The sequence below is a fragment of the Protopterus annectens genome, chromosome 4.part1 (genome assembly GCF_019279795.1).
Source record: "Protopterus annectens isolate FY-2018-M chromosome 4.part1, PAN1.0, whole genome shotgun sequence".
Taxonomy (NCBI): domain Eukaryota; kingdom Metazoa; phylum Chordata; order Ceratodontiformes; family Protopteridae; genus Protopterus; species Protopterus annectens.
In genome coordinates, this window is record NC_056734.1 from 558614362 (window position 1) to 558640232 (window position 25871).

General features: G+C 40.6%; 1 protein-coding gene across 1 annotated transcript in view; it reads right to left on the minus strand.

The window, feature by feature from the left end:
• Positions 1-25871, minus strand: part of SGPP2 (sphingosine-1-phosphate phosphatase 2) — a 1416879-nt gene that overhangs the window by 573485 nt on the left and 817523 nt on the right. The window contains exon 4 of the mRNA XM_044070367.1: positions 14195-14284. Coding sequence (XP_043926302.1) covers positions 14195-14284 — 90 coding nt within the window. The remainder of the gene's footprint in view (positions 1-14194; positions 14285-25871) is intronic.

Sequence of the window (25871 nt, forward strand, 5' to 3'; positions counted from 1 at the left end):
AGTCATTGCCCTGGAACAACATTTCAGAATATGGAATTGATAATGCCAATGTAAACTATGGAAAGAAATCTGGAATGTATACCAGATTTAAAAAAAAAGTGCTCATCACTCCAGAAGGCTAACTGTGGTGCCCACATAACTCATAATGCTTCCATACAATCTGCTGTTCATCTATCTTATGAAATAAAAGTTTTTGTGATGAAGCTTTTCAATCGCATCTCAGATTCTGGCACAAGGACCTGAGACTTGAATTATTTTTTTAAGTTCTGTGGCATAGAATTTGAGACTCTTCTAAGACATGTGCCAACAAGGTGGCTGTCACTCCTGCCAGCTAGTGAGAGAGTAAAAACATCTTCTAGTGCTCCAGTCATATTTCCTCTTCAACAGAGAAGAGGAGCCCCTCCAACAGATATGGCAGTTTTTTCAGATAATAAGCGTGGGAAGAATAGACTGCCTACAGTGCCCAGTACTATTTGCATTTTCTTAGTGCCGTTCTCATGGATTTCAATGAGTACATAAGAATATTGGAAAAAGCAGCACTTACTGCCATGGTGACATTTTCAGCAATAGTCCCTCACTCAAGAAGAAACTGCAGGCAAGAGCAGAAGAAGCTTTCTTTAGTGGAAAACGTAGGGCACTTTACTTATGAACTCATTAGATAGCACTTCTTTCAACAAGCTGAAGCATGTTCTTGGAGGCAGAAGTTAAGTATGTAGAACAGTAGTTTGATTTTAAAGAAAACAACTACTTGTTTACACTGTCTAAATTATCTTTATTTGAGCCCTTTGCATTCAGTGACCTATTCGGTGTGACCACTGCCCTCAGTTTGCAGGACACAGATGACAGTCTTTTCTAAGACTACTTAACAATCAAGCCCTTTTGCCATGAAATATGTACCACAGGCTTAACACCAGGAAAAAAGTGGCTAAAACTTTTTAAAAAGGTGCCCCAAAATTGCTAGAGTATTATCTATACCAACATCCACTGAATTTGTTGAGTTTTTTCTTTGTTTAAAAACAAATGGACAGATGTGCAAAATCTTTGTAGTGTGGATGTGTTAAAAGCTGAGCTAATGGTGAGTATAAATTATCGGATGAAATGTAGTGACTTTCATTCAAATACTCAAACGGGTCACTTCATGCTGTCACAGCAAATGCAAAGTACACATTTAAAAAAATATTTTATTTTAGTGTGTTGTCTGTGTGGAATACATATATTAATTTTAGTTTTCTTGTTGAGATTAGTTTTATTTGGTATACTTAGTAAAATTTAGTTTTTTGCTTTAATTTACAACAAACCTACCCTTAATTATAAGAATTTAAAAATGTGAGTGTGCTTGTGTGCAGTATGTAGATTTTTTTAGGTTTCCTCTAGTTATGGTTAGTATAATCTGTAGAAAAGAGAGTCTTCCCTTTTTAAATAAACATATTCATTTGTTTGTTGTGTGTAGTGTGTGCTTTAAATTATTTACTGTTGCAGCTACATGACTGTTTTTGCAGTAATGCCTCACTTTTACTGTTATAGCTGCATAACTTAAATTTCAGTGTGCTGTAGTAACTTCACACTGTTTGCACCAATAACTGCACCTCCTTCACCCCTCCCGTGGTGACGTCATGGGGATAAAGTGTCAGTGTCCTATTAACCACACAACCCATGTTCCACTTTGGCCCACTTAAAAGGTGGCAAACCTACCCAGGACTGCCCCCTATGCTACTAATGGACAGAGGCAGCATCTAAATGGTTCATCCCATGCATGGGTCCCCTCAAATCATCTATGGTATGATCCCACTTACTGTAATTATGGTTAATATACAATTATTGACCACAGGTTAATTTGAGCACAAAAAGGGAAACTGTCTGTGCATGAAATGGCACATAAGGACAGCTAGCCTAGTACTTATCTATGAACCCTCAGCTCTCAATGTAGCACTAACATACTTCAGACCACAGAAGATAAGACTCACAGATTTATCTATCTGTTAAACTTCAAGGAGCCACCATTGCCTCATTATTTCAAAATGTAACTGACTTCCCATTCAAGCTACAGCCTGATTATTTCTAAACACATTCACCTACAAACTTCTCAAGCATAGCTAATCTCTACCTCTATACCATTTCAAAAGACCTCACTTTAATACCTCTGATAACACTGCCGAATTACAGCCAGCTAGATCCCCTTTCATGTTAACACCGAAAGAGCCTTCTGAAAAATAACACCAGCCATCTTTAATACCATTCCTGAGGAAAACAAAAGGCCCACTGAACTATTAGCATTTGAAACTCTCTAAAGTCACATCTAATCAAAACTAGTAAATATTAAATGCTTAAAAGACCGTGGCTGATGCAGTAAAGCTACAGACACTATTGGATCATTAGGGAAATGAGATTTTTTGTTGTGTCTTTCGGCTTTTCCCGGTTAGGGGTCGCCACAGTGGAACTCCGGACCGCTAATGATTGGCAGTAGATTTTTACGTACAGAGTTGCCAGCTCTGACGCACAACCTTCAACGAAGGTACGCCCATTCACGCATGTCTCCACACAGAAGACACTCTAGCTGAGAATCGAACAGGACAACGTCTTACTGTGAGGTGACAATGCTACCGCAGCACCACCACTGCAGTTATTAGGGAAATGAGATTAATTTTGTTAAATCATTTTACTATTCACCATCATCATCTGCTTTAACTGGGTATATGCAAAACATGTATTTTACTTGAAACCCAGTCCAGTTATCATTTCAGACACACTGCTACTTAGATTACTTATTGATAAAGGTTTTACATGCTAATAATGCTTTTCATATGATGGACGCACATGCCAATAACTATTTTTATGTGAAATGCATTTATTTGAGTACATATTTATTTATACTCCTAAGGCTGCACACCAGCTAGCTAGTCTAGTACCAGTCTCTCGGAATAGACAAATATGTATCATTAATGTCACTGTTAATTTCTTTTGAATTCCAACTGCTGCTGTAATATTTTTCTGTGGTCTTCTACGTGATTAAATGTTGCAGTACTTTGTTAAAGTTGTTGCCATTTAAACTAGTCCATCTACCTGTGAAGCAAACGGAAATAAATAAATGTAATGTTAAGTTTAGGAACAAACCACGATGGCAGATTCCTAGCATAAACAAACTATACAACAAAAGGAAAAACAACTCATTGCACAAAGGAACAAACTGAGTACCTCATTCACCAAAATGTGAGCTTAGTAGGATAAATAAGGAACTTACAAGCAAAATTAATCCGGCGATACTGTAGTTGAGGGCCTCACCAGATGCGCAGTAGAAAGCCACGCCCAAATCCCACCCCCGTGATATGTCATTCATGAATATGCATTCCCTCCGAATGTACAACCGAAGAAAAAAAAAAGTGCACTTGACGTTGTAATAGGACAGTAAATATAACAGTAAACTGAAGTAAATTACTGGTATGGCTTGAACGACATTTAAACAAAAAAACACTTTCTCGACCTTGGGGTATTTCAGTTTCTTAAGAGGACTACCAACTGCTAAATTATGGATTTGATACAACGTAATAGCTTCTTATTTAAACTAAATGTTTCCGTTGTCACAGTGCTTTTAATAGTCAAACAGTCACCAAAATCTCATATTGACACTTTGAACAGTTATGTGCTGTCAGTACAGCACACAATTGTACGAAGTGTAACTGCTTCTTCTTTCTTTTACTCAGTTGTGTGGTTAAGTCTAAGTCTTTAAGTATTACAGGGTGTTGCAGCATGACTGAACTTTGATATGCACATACTGTGTATAACGGCAAGTTTTAATCAACCTAAAATGTTAAAAAAAAATATATAGAATTTATTGCCAGTTTGTCAAAAACCCCAAGTAATATGCAGACTGAGTTGTCACTCAATTTGCGACTCGCCCACTTCTGCGCGAAAGGAACCGGTGAGGCCCTCAACTACAATATCACCATTAATCCCCCAAGAGTTAAGTCATCGTCATTATCATCAGCCCATTTTTTTTTTTTCCTACATGGGGTCAGGGTATTGTGTTAACTGTCGCCAGCTCTATCGATTCAGTGCCACACTCCTGCCTTCTTCAACACTCATGGTTGACTGTCGCAGATCTTCTTTCACACAATCCATCCACCTCTTTGCTGGATATCCTCACTTCCTCTTACCTTCTTCCTGTCTGTCCCAAATCTTCCTCACCAGATTGCCTTCTGCCTTTTTTCTGCATGTGTCCAAACCACCGTAATCTGTTCTCTGATCTTCTCTGCAATTGGAGCTACTTTGGCTTCTGCACTTGCATCCTCATTTCTTTGTCTGTCCAACAGTGTGCATCCTACCACCCTTCTCAGGTACTTCATTTCCATCACCTCTAGCTTCTTCAACTGTTCTGCCGTTACTGCCCAGGTTTCTGTACCATACAGTAGTACTGGTCACACCACTGTCTTGTACACCTTACTTTTCAGCTTCTTTGGCATTCTTCTGTCATAGACTACACCTGACACACTATGCCAGTTGGCTGCAGCCCCTCTGATTCTAGCTTTGACCTCTTCATTCAGACTTCCCTTGTCCTGAACCACCCCTACCAGATACTTGAAGCTATTTACCTGTTCCACTATATTCCCTTCTATCTCTATTCTCAGCCTCTTCTGGTTACCCCAATTTACTGCCATTACCACTGTCTTATCTGTGCTTAGTTTCATCCCATGTGCCTTCAGTTTTGCATTTCATTCTCCTAGCCTTTGATGAAGTTCTTGCTCACAGTCTGCCTGTAATGCCACAATGTCTGCATAGAGCAACTTTGTTGATCTGTCCCCCTCCAATCTGTTTGCTAATCATCACCAGTATGAATAGCAGTGGGCTCAGAGATGAACCCTGGTGTACACCCACTCCCACTGGGAACCCTTCTGTGAGGCCAAACACTGTTCGTACTTGAGTCATTGGGTCTTTGTACATAACCTGCACTAATTCTACCAATGTTTCTGGGACTTCATAACACCACAGTACTGCCCAGATCAGCTTTCTTGGGACCTTGTCACATGCATTCTCCAAGTCTAGGAATGCCCAGTTGGACTGTCTCCTCATCTCTAGCTTCTTCTCAAGTATCTCTTTAACTGCAAACATCAGATCAGTTGTGCTGCATCCTTATCTGAAACCAAACTGCTCATCTCCCATCTTAGATTCTACTACTCTGAGTTATCTGTTTATCAATCACCCTCTCCAGAACACTCATGCAATGTGATGACTCTGTACTGCCCACAGTTATAGATGTCCCCTTTGTTCTTGTACACTGGCATGAGTATGCTTATTCTCCAGTCATCTGGAATACGCCTTTCTCTCCACACTATGAGTACCCTCAGGAGCCATTTCTCCCCTATCTCACCAAGCACATCATATATGTTGTAACCTCATCTGAGCTTGCTTTCCCCTAATTTCATTTTCCTTACTGCTGTTCTTACTTCTTCTAGGGTGGGCTCCTCTTCTTCTCTCATCATAGGCTGTTTCTGGGGCAGTACAACATCTGTAGGGTTTTTTGCATTCAGAAGGTGCTGGAAAACTCCTTCCATCTTCCTCTGATGTCTTGTGGACTGGTGAACAGGTTGTTGCTTGCATCCCTTATGAAGGGTGTCTGACTACATTCTTTATCTTTCTGTCTTTGCTTGTAGCCTGATATAGTTTTTTTGTGCCACTTACTGAGTTACTTTCCAGCAGTTGGTTAGTAGCCTCTAATGCCCTGTTCTTTGCTATTGCAACTTCTTTCTTAGTTTCTTTGTTAGCCAACCAGTAGTCCTTCCTAGCTTGGTCAGTCTTTTCAATCTCCCACTTCTTCCTGCACTCCTTCTTTCTTTTGATTACTTCCTGCACTTCTGCATTCAACCACCAGCTTTCCTTATGTACCTTATTTCCATACCTGGCTCGGCCACATATCTTTTCTGTAGTCCTAACACATGCTGTTTTAGGCACTGACATTCTTGCTCAACTCCACCTATTTCCTCCTCTTCTTGGGGTGCTAGAGCCCTGAGTAATTCCTTGAATTGCTGTACTTTCTCTCCAGTCAACTTCCAGGTCTTCAGCCTGGTCTCTGTTGACCTTAGAGCCTTCTCTGACAACTGCTTGCAGCTGATTGTAGCAACTACTGGTTTATGCTTGTGGCCAACTGTTTCGCTGGGGATGACTTTGCAATCATGGATTCTATCCCGGTGCCTTTTCCTTACAAGGAAGATGTCTACCTGAGTTGCATGTTGGCTACTCTTGTATGTGATCTTGTGACTGTCTCTCTTTCTGAACCATTTGTTGGCTACTATTAAGCCATTTGCCAGACAGAAGTCTAGAATGGCTTCTCCCTCTTTATTCCTGTTGCCCAATCCATGTGGACCCAGGCAGTTCTCATATCCTGTTCTGTCTGTCCCAATATGTACATTCAAGTCACCCATTATCAACACTAATTCATGTTTTGTCATGCTTTATCTAGCAGGTACTGCAACTGCTGTCTGAATGCGCTCTTTTCCTCACTATCACAACCCTGCTGTGGGGCATAGGTTGAGATTATGAATACTGCCCCATCATTACACTGGAGTCTGAGTGCCATGAGTCTGTCATTAATTCTGATGATATCCCTCACTTCCTTCTGAAGCCTCTCTTTCACTACAATCCCTACAGCATTTCTAGCCTGTCTCTCTCCTGAGTAGTAAAGTCTGGATCCCAAGCCAAGTGGCTTTGCTGCACTGCCCTTCCATCTCATCTCTTGGATACATAGGACGTCCAGCCTCCTCCTCATCATCATGTCATCCACTTCCAAGCTGCATCCTGTCTATGAACTTATATTACGTGTAGCAATTCTCAGTTCATGTTTGACAGGTTGGTTGGTTTTAAGTCCAGCTTTCGCTCAACAGAGCTATCCCCGGTAACCCAGGCTAGACAACTAGACACCGGCTGGCCATAAGTTTATTGACCCAGGGCTGCTGGGCTTTACGGCGGGCACACACTGGCCAATAGGGGCACATATACCCCTCCCACCATTAGCATGGATCCCTGGCATAGGTTGGAGTAGGCCGGGTCCTCAACCCACTTATCACCGGTAACTACCCATGCACATTTTGGTGACATTAGTCAACATGACTGAATCACCTACAGCCATAGGTTCATAGGTTCATACTAGGCTATCTGCCCCAGGGCATTTACAAGCCTAGCCAGAGTGTGTTTGGCTTTCGCCACCCATTTTAAATGAATTTTGCTATGCCCTTTTTCGAGGTTAGTATACTGTGCCTCTGTCTAACAGTGACACAGAAGTGATACCTGGAGTAAATCTACGATCTACCATCCACTCATCAAGATTCCTCTTGAAGAGAGTCAATGAGGGACTCTGCCTAACCTGGACTAGGATTTTATTCCAGAGTGAAGGGAGCCTCTGGGTTATGAATCTGTCCCTCCTGCATGTCCTATTTATTTCAGTGCTGAGGTTCATGTCTTTCGAGCACATAGCTTGATGGGATTTGGATTTTCTGAGGTGCAGCATGTCCATTAATTCCGGGTTGGACATGGCTTTATACGTCAGGCACAGATCACCTCTGAACAGGCGGTATGCCACTGAGTAGAGCTGGAGTTTCTTTAACCGGGCAGCATATGGCATCTCTTTGAGCCCTTTGATCCTCTTGGTGAGGTACTTTTGGGGTCTTTCCAGTTGCTGCAGGTGTCTGGTAAGGTACATCCCAAAAGGGGCATTGTACTCAATTATGGGCCTAATGAGGGATGAGTAAAGAGGCACAATGACCTCCCCTGATCTAGATGTGAATCCCTTCATGATTAGGTGGGCTATATAAAATGTTTTTCTAACCACTTTGGCCACATGGTTGTCGAATGAGAGATTGCTATCAACTTGGGTCCCCAGGTCCCTAATTACTTCTTCCGTACTTAATGGATTACCATCTATGTGGTAATTTGTGGGCACTTTGTTTTTGCAGAAGGGGATGACTATACACTTTTTGGCATTTAGCTTGAGGCCATGGCTCTGGCACAGTTGTCTGTTTCTATGAGGCTCTTTTGTAGGATGATTGTGTCGGCTGGAGAGTTGATTATGGTGCCCAATTTGCAGTCATCTGCGAACTTGGTCAGCCACAGTCCTTCCGTGTTGGCCTGTACCTCTGAGAAATATATACCGAACAAGAGAGGTCCCGGGACTGAGCCTTGTGGTATGCCACTTGTAACTGAGTCTGACATGGCTCCAGCAATTCTAACCATGTGGGTTCTGTCTTTGAGCCAGTTTGCAACCCATCTAGTGACATAGGGGTTTATATTTAAGCTGGTGAGCTTATCTATAATGCCCGAGTGGGGTATTGTATTGAAGGCTTTCGCGAGGTCCAGGTAGGCTGTGTGGACCACCTTTCCCTCGTCAATGGCCTTGGTGACTGTTTCAAAGAAATTGACCGGGTTTAAAAAGCAGGATCTGCCCTTAACAAAGCCGAACTGGGTAGGATCCAGTGTCTGTAGGCCCCCAATATCTTTATTTATGAGGTCCATGATTATCCTTTCCATAGCTTTGCAGACCAAGCTAGTCAGGCTTATGGGGTGATAGTTTCCAGGATCCGTTGAGGCACCACCTTTGTGGAGAGGGACCACTGTTGTTGTACGCCACTCTTTGGGTACATATCCTGTAGTAAGGCTGAGATTGAACAGTAGTTTTATGTTTGGGCTTAGTTCTTCTTGGAGTTCATGTAGGACGCAGCCCGAGACTCCGTCTGGTCCCATTGATGCTGTGTTTTTTGCTTTGGAGAGGGCAGCTCTTACCTGAGCATCTGAGATGTCAGAGGGGCAGCACTCTGCTGGGATAGATATTTGCCCTTTTGGTGGGGAAGGGGGGGAGAAGTTTGCGCTGAACCTGTCAGCTAGGATGTTGGCAATGTCTGTGGGTTCGGTGTATTTTTTGTCATTTTGGACTAATTCTGAGCATATCTGGGAATTCCCACCCAGGTTCCTAACATAACTAAAGAAAGCCTTGTGATTATCCTTAGTGTCCTGTGCAATTTTTCTCTCAAAGCTGGCCTTAGATGATTTTATGAGTGTCCGTAGTTTTTTGCTAATACTGATCAGAAATGCCTTCCCTTTTTGGGATTTTGCTCTATCATGTAGTAGCTTCCTCCTTCTATTGTATAGTTTTGTTTATGGCTGGGGTCCACCAGACAGGACGCCTGCCTTTGGAGGATTGGGTCTTGGTTTTGTTTGGGATTGCATGATCCATGCATTCATGAAGGTGTTCATAGAATGCGTTTATAAAGGATTCTGCGGTCTGGGCCATATTTTCCACAGGCCTGGGGGCTTTGAAGGATTCCACCTCAGTTTTGAGGAGTGTGAAATTTGCTTTAGAGAAGTTTTTCACTGTGGTTTTCTGGGCAGGGGCTGGGGTCGGGATGTGAATATCTAGTGAGATTAGTTTATGGTCTGATCTTACCAGTGAGGGATACACTTCTGGTCTGGAGCATAGAGTCCCCATGTTGGTGATGATCAGGTCCAGTATGTTTTCCCCTCTTGTGGGAGTGGTAACAAGTTGTTCCATAGCATATTTTACACAGTCAAGTGGCTAGCTCTGCCACGGTGCACAGTGTGATCCATGTTCTCCTATCTTGAAGATACTGCACACCACAGTAGATGACCAAAGCGGTTGGTCTGTACAACTACTCCTCCTATAGGGCATAATGTAGAGTCTGTGCTGCTGCCCCATTCATTGGTGTGTTTGAGACAGAAACACTCAGCATGTTTTTTGGATGTGGGAGGAACTCCACGGAGACACAGGGAGAACATGCAAACTTCAAAGCGGCATTGGTTGGCGGTCAGGATCGAACCTTGCACCTTGTTCATGGGGGGGGGGGGTGAAGACCTTAACCATTATGCCAACTGGTCTCTCATATGCTGAAGAGTTAAGTATAATCTTAAAATCACCATCACTGTATGACATCCACAAAGCCTTTTGCAACTATGTCAGAAATCTTTGAAGCAAAACCTAGCACTGCTCTGAAGAGATAAATAATAACAGACACTCTGCCCCGAAGGACGTAGCCAATGTACTTGGACAGTTAGCTCAAATTTTACCCTTCCATTTCTGTAAAACACTCCCCCATATAACATCAGTGCCTGTACCTGCCTCTCAAATGCTCACACAGCAGGTCCTTTAGGTATTTTTCAAAGCCAGGAACACTAGCAGTATGGGTGCTGACAATGTGCCTGGTTGCTTTCTTGTCAGTACTAAGCATAGCCTTAATAACTTGCTGCTAAATGTGTTTAACCTCAGCATCTCAACTGGCTATGTGCCTGAGGCAAGGAGAACAGCTTAACAATCCCTGAACCCAAACTAGTTTGGGTTTGCAAAAGGAAGATCCTGCTTCCTAAACGTAGTGGGCTTCTTTGAAAAAAAAAAATCAATGAGGTATTGTGTGAAGGCAAAACACTGCACACTATGTACCTTGATCTGGTGAAGGCCTTTGACACCATGCCACATGCTGACATTACTGACAAACCCATCAAACTAAATGTAACTGCTGATGTTACCCACTTAATAGCATACTGGCTCACTAAAAGAACACAGTCTATCAGTCTAGTGGGCATGCTCTCATTCAAAAAGCTTATTATTAGTGCTGTCCTTCAGAGATCTGTATTGGAGCTGCTTCTGTTTGGTATTTACATTTCTGATGTCAAAGCTGATGCCATGGGTCCGTGGCTGACCAAGTTTACAGATTATTGCAAACCTGAAGCTATCTTAAACTTTTCATTGGACTCTCAGATCCTCTAAGAAGGTGTAATATGTGAAAACAAATGGTGCTAGGATAGAGACCTAAAGCTACATGAGAAGAAATGCAGTACGGTTTCCTTTGGGAACCATGAGCACCCATACACTTACCATACAGATGATCCAATTCTTAAAACTAACACGTTCATTAGCAATCTGAACACCTTTCTAGAAAATTAACTATTGTTTTACCACCATTCATTGACAGTTGTAATAAAGTACTTCATTCTAGTCTTGCTGATGGCCGAAGGTATAACTTACAGGTTGAAGGAAGTTGTTATTCTTTTCTACTCCTCCACTCAGACCCATAATAGAATATAATGTCCATTTTGGTATTATCTGCCCTGACATAGCACTCATCTTGAAAAGAAAAAGGACTTCCTCACAGAGACTGTTAAGGGCATGGCACCCTAGTGCTATCCAGTTCACCTTAAGGAGACTGTCAATGGCATGGCATCCTAATGCTATGCAGTTCACCTTAAGGAGACTGTCAATGGCATGGCATCCTAGTGCTATGCAGTTCACCTTAAGGAGACTGACAATGGCATGGCATCCTAGTGCTATGCAGTTCACCTTAAGGAGACTGACAATGGCATGGCATCCTAGTGCTATGCAGTTCACCTTAAGGAGACTGACAATGGCATGGCATCCTAGTGCTATGCAGTTCACCTTAAGGAGACTGACAATGGCATGGCATCCTAGTGCTATGCAGTTCACCTTAAGGAGACTGACAATGGCATGGCATCCTAGTGCTATGCAGTTCACCTTAAGGAACCATCTATCTTCTCAGTTTCATACAGACTCTTAACAGACTCTTAGCCACTTAGGGTAGCCACTACCTTGCCTACAAAGCATCAGCTGATCCAATCCTGTGTGATCTCTTGCACACTTACAAAACAGCTAACACTATGAACACCAGCTTGAAAATACTAAACCTCCACCATAACATAAACAGAACCTGTTGGAGGCATAAATTATTCTCCTCTAACCCTCACAGAAAGAAACAGCAAGTAGGGATATTTGCTCTTAATAGGGTTGCCACCTTTTCATATGGCTATAGTGGGACAATTTCGGGACACACATCAGATTTTACAGGCCGACACAAACCCACGGTCAGTACAAGGGATAGAACTTTCCTTTCTTGCCTAATTATAAGCTTATTCTTGTAGCAGTTTAGTAGCTTATCCTGTTTCTTGTAACATGTAGGTATTTTAGATACAGAAAGAACTACTGTATGCAACTATTACATTGCATATGGGACATAATTATGTCCTACAATCTCAGGACATTTGCCACGTTTAATATATTTGGTCAGGACACAACTGCCCAAAGAAGGACTGTCCCTCGCAAAGTTGGACTGGTGGTAACGCTAGCTCTTAATGACTTTTAAGCATTTAGGAGAACTTTAGTAGCTAGGGTGAAGGTAATTAATCCAATCAAAAGCCTAGTATTTATTTTATTTACTGCATTTATTACTGGGAAAATCTGACTTGGTACAGGTCCCATTTTCAATAGAGGCTCAGGGAGAAATGTTCAAATGTACATGTATATAGAACAGTAATGATATCACAGTTAATCAAAAATACTAAAAGCACGCACATAGAAATGTAAGTGAATGCACATACAATAGCAATGATATGACAGTTAATGAAAACATGTCGGTTAAAATGAATGAGAATGCAGTAAAATATGAGCTAATGTCAAGCTTATAACAGTCTTTGCTACTTTCAAATGGATTCAGCTGTAAATAGATATTGAGTAGGAGACAGTGAAGTAATTACAGGATGAAGAAGGTTACAAAAGATGGAGTATTGAAAAAGCCCAGGTAAAAGGGAGCTAGAGATAGTAGTGGTGAGGGGTATATGCTGGTCAGATAGTAGAGACTGTGAAGAAGTAGCTGTACTATGGCCAGTTACATAAAAGAGTGGTGACATTAAGGATGCTGAGATTATACAGGAACATCATACATGTAGAGTGGGCAACTGAGTAAGTAGGACTTGAGTTTTAAATGGTTTTAGGGAGTGTTCTTGTCACAGTGCTAATGGGATGACGTTCCAGGATTTATTAGAACTGAGATAGGTAGTAAACCAATGAATGTGCACTCTGTGCTATCTACTGCTTCATTTTAATAGAATATCAGAAGAATGACTGATGGACTAATCAGTTTATTTCAGTTATTGGTTACATTATTTCCAGTGTTGACCAGGGAAACATCTGACAGAAGTACAAGGATGATCAAACAGCATTATGAAAAACTAACAAGTGCTTGTATTTGGGATTAAGCACAAGGCAATCAGCAATGAAACTAGGTTACCACTTACATGTAACAAGAGCACTTACCTCTACTCATGTCATACAGGCAGTACAACAGGTAACAGAAGTTTGGTCAAGAAGCCACTGCCTGTCTGCCCTGCTCTAACATGGGTGAATGCAATACTCAGAGAAACAGGCTGGCCGATATTCTTAAGGACAGCCAATGTATGCCAAATGCAATTAGGGGAACTATGATACTGGGGAGACAAAATGTGTAATAGTGATGTAAAGGAAACAATGAAATCCACAGGAACCAATGTAGTGAACATTTGACTGCACTGTGGTTCTGTTTTGAGGGAAATTGGCTATACCACACTCATGGTGCAGTCAGATACTAAACTAGTGAGAGCTACATCTTAGACAATCAAAAGAACCAGTGCCCTACATATTTTGCAACATTTTTATTTTATTTATTTTTGTACTGTGCTAGCTACAAGGAGCATGGATCCAGAGTATAAGCACATAATCGAAATTGCAATGGCTCAATTTGCAGCAAGAATTTTTCATAACAGTTTGTGGTCAGTCACTGGCTGTAAATCAGTGTTTGTCTCAACTGTTCAGTCTATAAGCATTAAGATTTTATGTGCTAATAAGTAGGATATTATCATCTTTGTTGCTTGGTTTGCAGCTGCAGTACATTCATTTAATAATGTATCCTATGAAACACTGCTCTGCGAGGCAATCTTTTTCTGATCCACATTAAACCCAAAATGATAAAGCAACAGCCTTCCCCCTAAGAATGTGGAGCAGCCAATCAATACTGTGGAATTGCCATATTTCATATGACATCTGACTTCATTAGTGTTGTCCAGGAACTGAGGGGCAAGCTACTTGACATTCTAATGCATTTTTTCCACCCGTCTGTAGCAATGAACTTAATCTAAAATACGATAATATGCATACAGTTTACTCTCAAAAGCATTAATCACCAATCATGTTTCTTCATTCATTTTCTTCTTTCTGGTATTAGATGTGAAGACATTCTTAAGAAATCCACAAACTCCCACCATGGTGATCCACAAACTCCATAGGTGGTTCCATAGTTGAGCCAGACGTTCCAAGAATAAATCCCTAGTAATTTTTCTTTACACTTGAAAATACAAATAAAAAAGAACATATACTTACTAGCACTGTATGCATTCCAGTATACAGTCTGCTGAGAGACACCAAGCAGGAAAGAACAAGTGCTGCCATCAGTCCGTATTCAAATGGATACTAGAGAAGAAGAAAAAAAAAAAGAGGCAAGATAACATGAATATCTCAGAAAATGTCATGGTTTGCTTCATTTTCACTGCATTAAATAATAACCCTTCGCTTACGTCATGAATATCAGAACATGCTTTTTGGTAAATCACCACTGCTGCAACAGACTTCAGCTATTATAAACTATGTAATGTTATCCTAAAGACTGTTGCATGAACAGGATGCTTGATTTTTGTACACAAGTAATTCATAAAATATCTAACAATATATACACATGATCATTCACAATAAATTTATTGGCTCATGTTTTCTTGTGGATAAAAGAACTTCAATAGCATACTGTAAGATATTAGTTTAGGTCACACAAGAAGAGTGAAGCAGGGTGAAAACTTTGGTGTAAGCAGACTCTCAGGCAGTGTGCATTACACTACACATCTGAATGGCACAGAAAAAGGTAGGCCACCACTCATGTCATATTTACTACCAAACATCTGCTTGGCATGTCTGTTTTATAGTACTTCTACTAGAAGTCAGTTTAGGCCTTGCACTGTTATCACTACTGTTTACAAATGGACATATATGAATACATGAGAACCCATAAATGGACTGTGGTGAGATATTTTTTATATTTTTTTCAACTAACATTTAACAAAACACTGTACAGGCTGTACATACAATAATACTCAGGAAGTCAGCAAACCAGAAAATAGAGAAAAACTGACCATGACAACTTACTGTTATATTTAACTAATTAACAACCTCCTTGCACCCCTGCACACCTCACCATCTCTAAGTATAATAACCCCTGATACTTCACAACCTTACCTCCAAAGTTCTACCGTCTTAATAGTAACACTGCCTTTTCTTTTATTTAAAAGTGGCCAAACCTATGTATACTTTCTGAGGGTCATTTCTTATATTATAGGTTAAATTGGTCATTCATTCATGGAAAATGATCAAATGAATATCCAACCATTTGAACAAAATGATCAACAAGACAGGGCAGTAGCACAAGTGGTGTGTACAGTACAGTATATCGTCTCCTTCCTATATTTGAGCCATTTTTGCCATTCGTTTGCCCTGTCTTTGTCCATCCATTTATCTGTTTAATTATCTACCTACTTAACCACTCACCCACCCTTTCTTGACTTGGTTAGCCTTACTTGGCTAGTGGACTCTTTTTCTGTGGAGACCTGAGGTGATATTTCTACTACTAGGAGAAATCTGGCCAGAGCATCAGGGAACTTCCCCTTCTCTTTTTGCTGGGTGCTGTGGGATCTTTTACATCCAGCCAAGCTACCACTAAGTCAAGCAGATGGATCCACAGTGTAATGTCTCACCTAAATATGTAACATAGCATTCATACTTTCTTTCTTAACTTCTCCAAGTTTTCTGGGTTTCTAATACCATGATGGGAATGGACCCCATTCCTAAGTCAAAGTATAATTAAAGTTCATGAAGTTAGTATTGTTTCAGTCTTTCTGTTTCTTCGCAGCACCTGCAATGTGCCCAGTAATGACTTCTTCTGCAATTTGTACGGATTTACATGTATCGGTAACATATCTAAGTATGACTGCAAATTCTTTTTTATAAGACCCGTTGCTCCTACTACTACTGGAACTATCTGGGTATCTTTCTTCCACACTGCTCTCATTTCTGCCTGCAAATCTTGATATTTTATGACTCTGTGTCTCTCTGTATGCAAGACACTATAGTCAGTGGGTGTGTCAATTTCAATGATCAATGCCACTTTTGTCTTCTTTTCATGGACCACTATATCTGGTTTTCTAGCATCTATCGTTTGAACTGTTGGTAATGGGTGATCCCATGTAATGTAGACTTCATCGTTTTCTTTGATGCTTTGTGGCTCATGTTTCCAGTGTTTTTCAGCCACTTCAATCCCATAATGCTTGCACAATCCCCAGTGCAACAGTCTTGCCACATTATTGTGCCTTTCAGTATACAGTCCTTCCGCCATTAGTATGTCACAACCAGCAACAAGGTGTGCAACTGTTTCCAATTTGGTTTTACAAAACCTACATTTGTCTGTTTCTCCCACACGTTCAATGGATTTTGTAAACCAGCCTGTATGTAGTCCACTATCTTAAGCCGCCAATATTAACATTTTGTCTTTTGGTTTAAATTCACCTCTCCTTAACCATTCCTGCGTTCGCTCCTGATCGACATGAGGTTGAACCAAGAGTTTCCAAAACATGCAACTATATTTATGTATTTTCCATATTTCTTGCCTTCTCATCTGATCCTTCACCATATATTCTTTCTTTTGTTTTTTGGCACATTCAGTTGCTACCTGATTTTTATCTACTTCTGGTTTGATTTCCATTTGTGCTCGATGCCGATATGCTTCTGCTAAACTAAGCAGGAAAGTCATCAGACTTATTCTTCTCACGTTTCAAAACTTTCACTATGTTTGGGTCTTGTGAGGTCAGCAGATATGTATGCAGTCCCACTATTGCAGACGTACGCATATAATCAGTTTCGAGGAGGTCCATGCCTCCTTCAGTACGGGGAATATATACTCTTGGTATGCACTGATTTTTATAAATCATTTGATGAGCATGAAGCATCCTTTTTGTTTTCCTGTTTAAATTATACAACACATTTTGGGGCTAGTCAATAACTCCAAAACTGTAAGTTAGGACAGGAAGAGCAAACTGGTTTATAGCTTGAACTTTGCTACTAGATGTCAATGTTGTTTTTAGTATTAATTTAAGCCTTCTAAAATATTCCTTACTGAGTTTTATTCGCATTTGCTCATGTTTTACTGTTGATCCTTCATTAATTCCCAAATATTTATAGACTCCCTCTTACTCAAGTTGTTTTATATTGCATTCCTCTCCCAAATTGATGTTTTCTTGCTGCTGCAGCTTTCCTGCTTTAAGGGTTGCTTTTGCTCTTTTGTCAAGACCAAATGACGTTCTTATATCTGAAAAAGTTTTGCCAATTTGCAGTTGTGCTTTCAGTGCCTCATATGATGAATTATACTGTTTTAAAACATCACAAAAAGAAGATGAGAAGTCTTTACACTTGTTGTTTTCTGGGAGTCAAATTATAGCAGTGACCTAATCTGTTAAGTGGACAGCTTAATGGGATAAAGCAAGACAAAAGAGCAGCGGTGAATGAGAGTCATCTTGGAATATTCCCTTTTGAATTTTTATCCCTGGAATAATAATTTGCCCTTTATCATGGCTTAACTGCTGAGTGGTTTGCCACTGTTTCATGGTCTTTGTAATGTAATTGATTAATGTAGGGTGTATCTTATACATTTTAAGCACTCATTTATGAATGTGGGATACTGTCAAATGCTTTTTTTATAATCTATCCATGCCATACTTATATTATTTCCCTTTTTACAGTTCTCCATTATGACTTTAACATCAAATGATCCTTTGTTCCATACAATGTTCTTTTATTAGCCTTTTGTTCTATTACCATGATTGAGTTTTCTTCTAAATGACTATAAACTCTGTCGGCATCAATTCCAATGTACAGTTTATATGTTGTCAGAAGGCAAGTTATTGGTCTATAGTTTTTAGGATAGCTTGCAGGTTATCTGTTAAGTAGGAGTATTGTTTTTCCTGTTGTTAGCCATGCTGGTGTCTGTTTAGGGTGTGCATATAAATAGTTCTTTTGGCAAAATCTTCATGTAAAGATGCTAATACTTTTAAACAGAAGTTAGATACTGCATCTGGACCTGTAGTCTTCCAATTAGAGGCTTTTCTTAACTTTGTTTCAATCTCTCTGGCCATTGCTTCATCCCATTGCATATCCTCTACATTTGAATGTCTTATTCTTTCTTTTACTTCTTCTATTCATTTAGCATCTTTATGTTCCACAGGATCTTCATAGATATTTCTCCAAAATGTTTGTATTTCTTCTTTTTTGGTGGTGTTTTGATTCCTTGTCTTGTTTCCCAATTCTCTATAAAACGTTTTTGGATCATCAATAAATTGCTTAATTTGTAATTTTCCTTTCTATTATCTGCATATCTTCTAAGTTTTTCTACCTGTGTTGATATTTTTAGTTTATTATGCGTAGTAGTGCTTTCCATTGTGGACTGTTTCATGTTTTAAAAGGGTGAGGAAATCCAGTTCACTTACCTGGTTAAAAACATAAACTACATAAAAAAAATCCTGATATGTGCCTGCTATCAAACTAACTGCTTTACATTATAAAAGTGCATAAAGTAAACTGTTCAAACTCATGGTTTCTTCTATCACCTCTAACCTACAATTCTACACATATACGTTCTATGACCTAATCTGTTTGCATATATAGTTTTTACTTTAAAAAGTGCAAAGTATTCAAACAAATGGCTGCTTAATCGAAAACATAGCTATATACTACTAATATATATTTAGCTTTACCTTGCAAATATGTACCCAGGTTGCTGTTAAAATGATCAGTTTGCCCTTCAAAGACAGGCTAATTTTCTCACTTGAAATGTTATCATTAAGTTCAATACTTAAAGAGCTTAGCATTAGGAACAATCAGTAAACATATGGGTACTTCTAATCATCTCAACACTGTAACAGGATGGAGACTTCTCTCCTCTCTACACTGCCCCAAATTATTATTCTGATATGGTAGTATTAGTAACGCAGCATGCTGCAGACTAGTCTTCAATGTTTAGATCATTGAAGGATTGTGGGTACTATCCCAACACCAACTACTTCCATTGATGGTCAAAGATACTGCTACAGTCTATTAACCCAACAGGGAGTCTCAGACAATGGACATGTTAAGGACATGGGCGCATGTTTCTGGCACTTTTGCAATCAGAGCCCAGACTTAAGCAACAACATGAACAGAATTGAGAGGGATGTATCCAAACAAGGATTATAATCTCTGAAAATACCCCCACACATAGGATACATGGAAACCGCTAGAACCCACTTTAAATACTATGTGAAAATCACCACATGATTAATTTCTTCATGCAGCTCATGTACAGTGCAGTCAATGGAGCAGCATGTGTGTCAGGGTCTGGCAACTATATGAAATGCCTTGTCTGGCTCCAATGATGTGATTTTGTGGACAATTTCAAAGCATACTTTACCAATGACCCAAAGGATGTAGCCTACTTATTTGGTCAAGTGGTCAAAAAATAAATGCAGACATATGAGCAGGATGATAAAATGCTCTCTGCTGTTGGAATAGGATTTGAGAACCCCCAAAGACCTTAGAATCAGAATCAAAGGGGGACCAAAATCCTTACATTTCCAAAAATCAAGGCATCGATTCTTTGATTCCACTTCTGATAGGGGCAGCTGAGGCAGAGATGGCACAGACCCAAAGGTCATGAAGGTCTACAGGGATAGCCTGGGCTTTTTTCTGACTGGCAGCAGACTCAACCCTGAAGGGATACCCCAACTGCTCACCTTGGGATGCAGACGGAGGTTTGTCAATCCCTCTATTCCCCTATGTGCATGGCCATTTATTTACTTAATTTATTTATATTTGTTTTCCAGAGTAGTGCACTGAGCAACATTGACCGACTTCAGGCTCAGCCTGGGTAAAATATAAAAGATTTTACAGAAAAAAATACAGAAATGTAAGCAATAACACAAGTAGTTTAAACTAATTACAAAGAAAAACTGTATATATATATATATATATATATATATATATATATATATATATATATATATTTTTTTTTTTCTAGCGAACAAGCACAATGCAATATACAATCAAGCAGAGTGTAATGTACAATATACACATTAGTCAGTCTTCAGTGAATCTTGAGAGAGAACAGGCTCAAAAAGGAGACAGGTTAAGTGGCATGTCCTAGGTTGAAGCAGAAGCACTTGTCTTAGATGAAGAAATGTTTTTTTGAGGTGCATTCTGAATATGGACTAAATGTCGAGTTCCTTAATGTGGATGAGAAGAGCTTGCCATAGAGCAGGTGCTTGAGAGGAGAAAGCATGTGTAGTGCTGTAGAGTTTGGTCTGGTCTTTGGGGAAATGAGAGTTGGAGTGGCTAGTGAGTTGTGTCTCAGGTTGTATTAGGAGATTCTTTCATAAAGTCTGGCTGCAATGGGAATAAATGTGGGTAGATGGAGTAGTTTGGAGAGTTGATATCCAAAAATAGATTAGATCTTTGTTTTACGGGTAGCCATTCCGCTTTTTCTAGGAAAATACACTAATGCTCACAGAGAGGGATGGGAGTTTGTAATGAAATGGCAGATGCTGTTATAGAGATGGTCTGGAGTGTATTACTGTTTTTCTTGGAGGGAGAAGCAAAACTGGTCATCACATGGACTCCTAGATACAAGGGATACTATCCAGAGGCTATTACATATCTATTTCCCAGCAACCTCCACTATCCCCTTGTTCTCTTCCAGACATACCATCCCATCAGTTAAAAGTGTCCAAAAATGAAGCTTTAGCCTTACTTCAAAAGAGAGACATCCAGGAGGTCTCCCACTATTCAAAACACTTTTTTGGTTCTGTAAAAGAACAAGGATCTCAGACCAATCTTTGACTTAAGTCACCTCAGTTACTTTGTAAAAATGACCCTGTTCAGAATGGTCATAGTGCAGTTGATTCTGGCATGTCTTCAGGCAAATGACTGGATGTGCCCTGTAGACCTGCAGGATGCTTATCACCACATCAAGATTGCCAAAGCATCCAAGAGATTCCTTGACTTCTGTATAGGGGCCAACCATTACAAGTTTAGACCCCTGCCATTTGGTCTCCCCACAGTCCCCTGGGAGAAACCAACTGCAAGATAGTACAGACAGATCATCTGAGGCTCCACGAGACCAGATTGTTTCCCTATTTGGATGACTGGCTCCTAACAGCCACAGCAGTGGGATCCTAGATAAAATCCAGGGACTACTTCCTGCAACTTTGTTTATCCTTGGGAATATCAATCAACAGAAATAAGTCATTGCTGCAGCCCAGCCAAGCCATTCACTTCATAGGTTGCCACCTGGATACACTTCACTGCATAGTCCCTCTTCACCCAGGGAGGGTTCCAAATCTTTCCTCAGTGTAACAGACCTCCTGCCTATTTCTCCAAGCTCAAGGCCTACTGGTGTCTTGTATTCTTATGGCCCAGTCTCCTTGTTATCACATGAGAGTGTTACAATAGTTACTACAAGTTAAAGGGTCTCAAATTATGCATAATTTTCTTCTGTAATCATTCTAACAGTTGCAAGGATCATCTAACAATGTGGATTTCGTCTTCCCTTGTTCATGAGGGGAGATCCTTTGCATCTCCCCTTGGAGGTGGGGGTATTTTCAAGGGAGAATATTCTAAGACGCATGGAAATTCAGTAAGGCAAACCTTTACATCAATATCTAAGAGACAAGGGTGGTTCTCCTCATGTTACAGCAGTTTCAAGGGTACATCCTCCTTTGGGTATTATTTCCATTCACACTGACATGAAGATGGTATGGTACATCAACAATCAAGGGGGAGTTCCATGTTAAATCCCTTATGTCAGGAAACAATGGCAATGGGTGATGAGCTCACAATATTTTCTGGAAGCAATGCACATTCCTAAGAAATACAACTGCCTTGTGGAATGGGTCAGGAATATTCTGATGGATCATGAGTGACTTGTGAACAACAGTGGCTCAGGTCATTTTCACCCACTGGGACCATCCATCATGTGATTTACTTATTTATTTATTTTTTTGTATCACCAGCCAACACAAAATACAGCACCTAATCTGCCGTGACCCCTCAAGAAAGGTAGTTCCTGAGAGATGATCTTGTCAAGCAATGGCCTTCTGGGATTCTTTATGCTTACCTATCTGTGCTCTTGATATCCAAATTCTTAAAGAAAGCTCTTTGGTGTAAAGCAAATGTAATCCTCATTGTTCCATTCTTGCCCAGACAGATCTAGCCTCCCCTGCTGATGCCTCACCTCAAGAAGTCCTCATGGCTTTGCATGCACTACTGGACCTAGGATCACACCCATTCTGAAGAAGTTATTACTTTAGTAATGAAAGTGTTCAATAAACATATCATTTTGTCTTGTGATTTTGGTATTCCTTTGACAGTTATTGGTTTTGTTTTAAATATTACTGACACATCCACTATACTCATCTCCATTTGGGCTCCCTACTGAAATGTTAGCACTCAAAGTAAGTGCCGACAAGCCGGAAAAAAAAAGACCAAAAACCCAGGAAGAGTCAATCTCAAAGCTTGGTCTTCTCCTTTAAACTCCTTTTTTGTAGGGAGGTGCGCCCTTCCACATACCTCAGACTTATATATACCAACTCCATGATCGCCACACCCCTGAAAGATGGGAATCTCAGATTTAGTATATGCAAGTCTATCAGCCATTCGGTTCCCATGTTTCAGGACTTGCTCAAGCAGGTCCCAACATTTTAAATGGTTACCCTCCATTTGCACCTGTGGTACAGCCCTCATCAGCTTTAGGTATGCAATGTCAATGTAACAGAGGAACTACAGAAAGCCATGACAGACCTGGTGGATGAAAGCCTCGATGGCACAAACCTGCGCAGTTCCACTTCAGAAAATGAGTAAAGACTGTCCCTGTCTGGCAGTCCTTGCTGGATGATTATTTACAACTTTCAGTACCAACTCAGAAACACCAGACTTGCTCACAAATACATTACTTTCAATGATGGCTTTTTGTGGAACTACAGTAGCCTCTTTTAAGGTTTGCAGGATTCTCTGCATCATCCTTCCTTTTTTTTTTGGATTTCTCTCTCTCCTTACTACTGTCCTTCAGTTTGGGAATTCCAGAGTTACATCCTTAGACCCCAGGGAGGTAAAAAGTTTCTACTAGGTTCCAACTTTCTTTATGAAATAGGCCTTATAAAATTAACTTGTTTTTTTTATCAGTTAAAGTGCCATTTGTCAAAGGATCTACAGACATCATGTTCATCTTTTAAATGTTTAGAACCAAGACACATCACAAACAGCAGCTCTCTCTTGGGGTGGAATTTTATGCCCACAAAATTCACATTTTTTAAAACCTGAAGATTTGGGCTCCATATTATGAAAAGCCAAAAACAAATCTACATAGTGACTTACATGGGACTCCCAGACTAGTAACTGACACTTGTAGAGGGTAGGGAGGAATATGTGTGTGTTAGACATCTGGAACCTTTCTTATTACTGTTTTTTTCTAGGTCAGATAATGTACTCATTTTAAGTCCAAGGACCATAACTACAGTTCTTGAACTTCCAGCCTGGTAGAATGTATACCCAGACTGTGGCATCTCAGAGTATCCCATCTGTTCTAAGACACAGTGGTCTTGGAGTTAAGTAGTAGGGGTGTGGGGGACCTACACTCCCAATATGGGGGGGGGGCAAAATTACTCTGCAGATGTTTTATAGGTGTACTGGTTTCAGAAGCTGCTTTTTTCTCAAATTTGCAATTTAATTTTGAAAGTGCTGGGACTTACATTATTGGGTTTCACATTCCCAATGGACAGCCTTTAATTAAATGGTCTGTGATTTTTATAAAACTCTAACGGTTCCTTCTTCCTCTCTCTCCCCCCAACTTTGTCTTAAAGTTTTCTTAACTTGCTCTCCACTCACAAAATGGCACTTTCAGTGTTACGAATAAAATTAGTAAATATGAGGTAGTCTCAAATTAAGCAAGTTTACTTGCTACAAATTCAAACCAGGACTTTTCAGGCACTCAGAATCTGAATGTGGTTAGTGGCCACAGAGGTATTCAATGTAATACCAACTGAGTTTTCTTTTTCTCAAGCTTAAGCTGTGTTACACTAGACTGCTCCAGCTATCTCATGAGTCATTTTATACTGCAATTCAGAAATGACTTTGGATTTGATAACTAGAATATTAAGATTTCTGCCCAATTCATAGGTTCATATGTTCATAGGTAAGTACTAGGCTATCTGTCCGAAGGCATTTATAAGCCTAGGCAGAATGTGTTGGCTTTTGCTGCCCCCTTAGATTAGTTCACTGTGCCTCTGTCCAGCAAAGCCATTGAAGTGATCCCTGGGGTAAACTTTCTGTTTCCCATCCACTCGTCAAGGTTTCTCTTGAAGAGGGTTAGTGAGGAGCTCTGCCTAATGTAGATTGGAATCTTGTTCCAGAGCATGGGAAGTCTCTGGGACAGGAATCTATTCCTCCAGCACGTCCTATTTAGTGTTGTGGTGAGGTTTAGATCCTAGGAGCGTGTGGCTCAAGGGGATATGGTTTTCTTTAGGTGGAGCATGTCCATCAATTCTGGGTTGGACATGGCCTTGTATGTCAGGCAGAGATCACCTCTGAGCAGGCGGTATGCAACAGAGTACAGCTGAATGTTCTTCAGTCAAGCTGCATAGGGCATCTGCTTGAGGCCAGTGATCCTCTTGGTGAGGTACTTCTGTGGTCTTTCCAGTTGTTGCAGGTGTCTTGTAAGGTACATCCCAAATGGGGCACCGTACTCTATGATGGGTCTGATGAGTGATGCATAGAGGGGCCCAATTACCTCTTTTGATCTGGATGCAAACCCTTTTGTGATTAGGTGGGCCACATAGAAGGATTTTCTAACCACTCTGGCAATGTGATTATCAAAGGAGAGGTTACTATCTACTTGGGTCCCCAGATCCCGTATTACGTCTTCCGTATTTAGGGGGCTACCACCTATGTGGTAGTTTGTGGGTACTTTGTTTTTTCCAAAGGGGATGACTATGCACTTTTTGGCATTTAGCTTGAGGCCATAGTTTTGACACTAGGTATCTGTCTCAGTGAGACCCCTTTGGGGGATGTTTGTGTCAGCCGGAGAGTCAATTATAGCCCCTAGTTTGCAGTTGTCTGCGAACTTGGTCAGCCATAGTCCTCCTGTGGTTGCCTGTACCTCTGAGAAGTATATGCCGAACAGGAGGGGTCCTAGGACTGAGCCCTGGGGAACGCCACTTATAACCGGTTTAGAGTCAGACCTAGCTCCCTCAACTCTTACCATGTGGGTTCTGTCCGTGAGCCAGTTGACAACCCATCTCATGATGTAGGGGTTTATGTTCAGGCTGGTGAGCTTGTCTATAATACCTAAGTGGGGAATGGTGTCGAAGGCCTTTGTGAGGTCTAGGTAAGCTGTGTGGACCACCTTTCCCTCGTCTAAAGCCTTGGTAACTGTCTCAAAGAAGTCCACCAGGTTTTGGAGGCATGATCTGCCCTTAACAAAGCCAAACTGGGTAGGGTCCAGTGTTTGGAGGTTTCCAATGTCTCTGTTAATGAGATCCACGATGATGCGCTCCATATCTTTGCAGACCAAGTTAGTCAGGCTTATAGGGCATTAGTTCCCAGCGTCCATTGTGGCTCCACCTTTGTGGAGTGGAATAACCAATTCTTTTCTTCCTGACTGCAGTGTGCAAGCTCCCAAGCTGTAGACACTGATCTCTCTGAGAGGGCTATTTAACTCTACTCTAAATAGTTGAGCTGCTCATTTACAGATGCATGCATTGCCTCTAACCGACGTATTGAATAGTTGTGTTTGATTTCCTAACTACATGCATGTGTTTTTAACCTCATTGACTGTACTCATTACTTTTCACTCATCAAATTAAAAATATAGAGTTTACATTTAATGATTTCACAACCATCTCATTGAATTTATGGTTTAAATTACAACTATGGAAGGACT